We start from the raw sequence: 2,225 nt of genomic DNA on the forward strand, positions 1-2,225 counted from the left end.
AAAAAAAAATCACAAAAAAAATCACAAAGTTGTGTATGTATGTTACATTCTCAGTAAGAGAGGCGAAAGTACCAGCATTTTAATCAGGTTCATACTTGGCCCTGGTCAAAAAGCCATATCTGAAGTCTTTCAGATGTTCTCTTAACGTAAATTTATTGCCACTTGTTCAGTCCTGGAAGACACACTTCCTTGTTTGAAAATCAACTGTTAGTTTTCTGTGCTTTAACAGTTTCTGTGGGGCGCAGCATACACATTTGGGAAATGCCTTTGTTTAGATGCTCTAAGAAGTCTAAATCCCAGAAATTTTTATGAGATTGTTGCTCAGGCTCTACTTCAAATGGCTCACAATGTGCATTTTTTAATAGAACTGAATTTATCCTGACAAGCTTCCTCGAGCATTCATAGAAACTGTGAGAATCCCTAGGAACTCAGAAATTAAAACAAATGTTTTGAAGTGTAGAAGAAACATCATAGATTTGAAATGAAGTAGTTTGTTATCATTGTGTTCAGGCCGTTGCAGTAATCTGAATCTTCTTGGGAGAGCTGAAGAAAGCAAAGTAGTCTGCTGAAGTGTTTAATTTTTTTATATGTTATAAATATAGTCAAAATAATTTTCCCATTTTTCATAGTTGCAGTAGCAAAAATGTGATCTTAGCATGAAGGATGCAGCTTGAAGTATTGTTAGTGTAGTAATAATAGAAATTCCATCATTAATAATAGATTAGGAATTAAAATTATCACACGTAGCCAGGTATGTGGAAGGGTCATTCTCAAAGGCTTCGGTTGTAAACGAGGTTAAGAAAAAAAGAAAAGTATTATAGTTCACAGATGCTCCAAGGCCTCAGTTATCTGAGGCACCAAAAGACTTCCTGCTTTTTGCTCTGTTTCAAATGTTCTGTGAAATTTGGAATAATCCTACAAAGAATAGTTACTCTAAAGAAAGGCCACAGCATTCTAGATCTAAAACAGATATTCATTGGCTATAAAGATGTGATTCAAACCTATGGAGTTGTGGGAGTAGTAATGCTATAATCTGTTGTTTCTACTTTCTGTTCTGAAACATACTACATATGTACCTTGTAAATACAGTACTGCATTGACTCATTTTGCTTCTTTTCCCCCAGACTTTCAATGAATTTGAGATAGAACAACATCAGGAATGTGCCTATGACCACTTGGAAGTGTTTGATGGTGAAAGTGAAAAATCACCAATTCTGGGACGTTTATGTGGCAGTAAGATACCGGAGCCTCTCATTGCTACTGGAAACAAAATGTTTCTCCGCTTTATTTCTGATGCATCAGTTCAAAGGAAAGGCTTCCAAGCAACACACTCTACAGGTCAGAATATCAGGATGTGGCTTACTAATAACTTCCCTTTCATTCTTTAGTGGAAGATATTCAAGCATTTCTTTTTATAGGAACAGGATGATTTCAAAGATAACACAGTGTTACAAAAAAACTAATGAAACGGTAGGAAAAATTGGAGATTGCAGAAAACATTCTCTAATATTTTAGACGTTTCTTTCTCTCTTTTTGTCTCCCATTTTTTTCTTTTTCTCCTTCTTGCTTTCTCATTCAGTTTTCTAAGTAAATGATTAAAAAATTTTAAGCAAGATCTGATATAAATAAGTTTGTCTAAGAGATATTTCACAGGATTCATTAGTTTATTAAAGTTTCAATAGCTTTTCATTGTATTTTAAATAGCAGTACTTCACTGAGGCACGTGATGCACCTCTATTACTTTTTGTTCTACCTTAAACAAGAGTCTGGGCTTTGTATAAACAGCTATTACTTTCCTGCAGAGCTATAAAGGGAAAGACAAGCAAAAGAAGAGTAGGAAAAACAATACCAAAAATTGCCTAGAGAGCTTAGGAGAATAATTTCTTTCCCATTTACCATTTAGTTTTGTTGTTGGTCAGAAATCACTGAAATTGAAATGCAATTGCATTAATAGATAAGGGCATTTTCAATGTGTGTGAGTAATTTTGCTGGCGTTGTTTGTCTTACAGTGGCCCCTAGTGCTGAATCTCTGAACTTCCCCTGCCTGCTGTAAAGCGGGGTTGGCTTTTTTGTGTTGTTTCATTTGTTTCTTTGTATTTTCACTCCTCCTACCTCAGTATATTCCTTCACTTTCTTTTTACTTTTTTACTTTTTTCTCGACGTGTAATGCTTGACCGAAAATTCCTCGTATAGCAGCGTTAACATTTTCTCTCTCTTTTTTTTTT

The 2,225-nt window shown here is 34.8% G+C and overlaps 1 protein-coding gene across 1 annotated transcript in view; it reads left to right on the forward strand.

Annotated features, from left to right (window-relative positions):
- Positions 1 to 2,225, forward strand: part of TLL1 (tolloid like 1) — a 110,713-nt gene that overhangs the window by 102,450 nt on the left and 6,038 nt on the right. Inside the window, exon 20 of the mRNA XM_031553249.1 lies at positions 1,125 to 1,338. Coding sequence (XP_031409109.1) covers positions 1,125 to 1,338 — 214 coding nt within the window. The remainder of the gene's footprint in view (positions 1 to 1,124; positions 1,339 to 2,225) is intronic.

This window comes from Meleagris gallopavo, chromosome 4, assembly GCF_000146605.3.
Source record: "Meleagris gallopavo isolate NT-WF06-2002-E0010 breed Aviagen turkey brand Nicholas breeding stock chromosome 4, Turkey_5.1, whole genome shotgun sequence".
Taxonomy (NCBI): domain Eukaryota; kingdom Metazoa; phylum Chordata; class Aves; order Galliformes; family Phasianidae; genus Meleagris; species Meleagris gallopavo.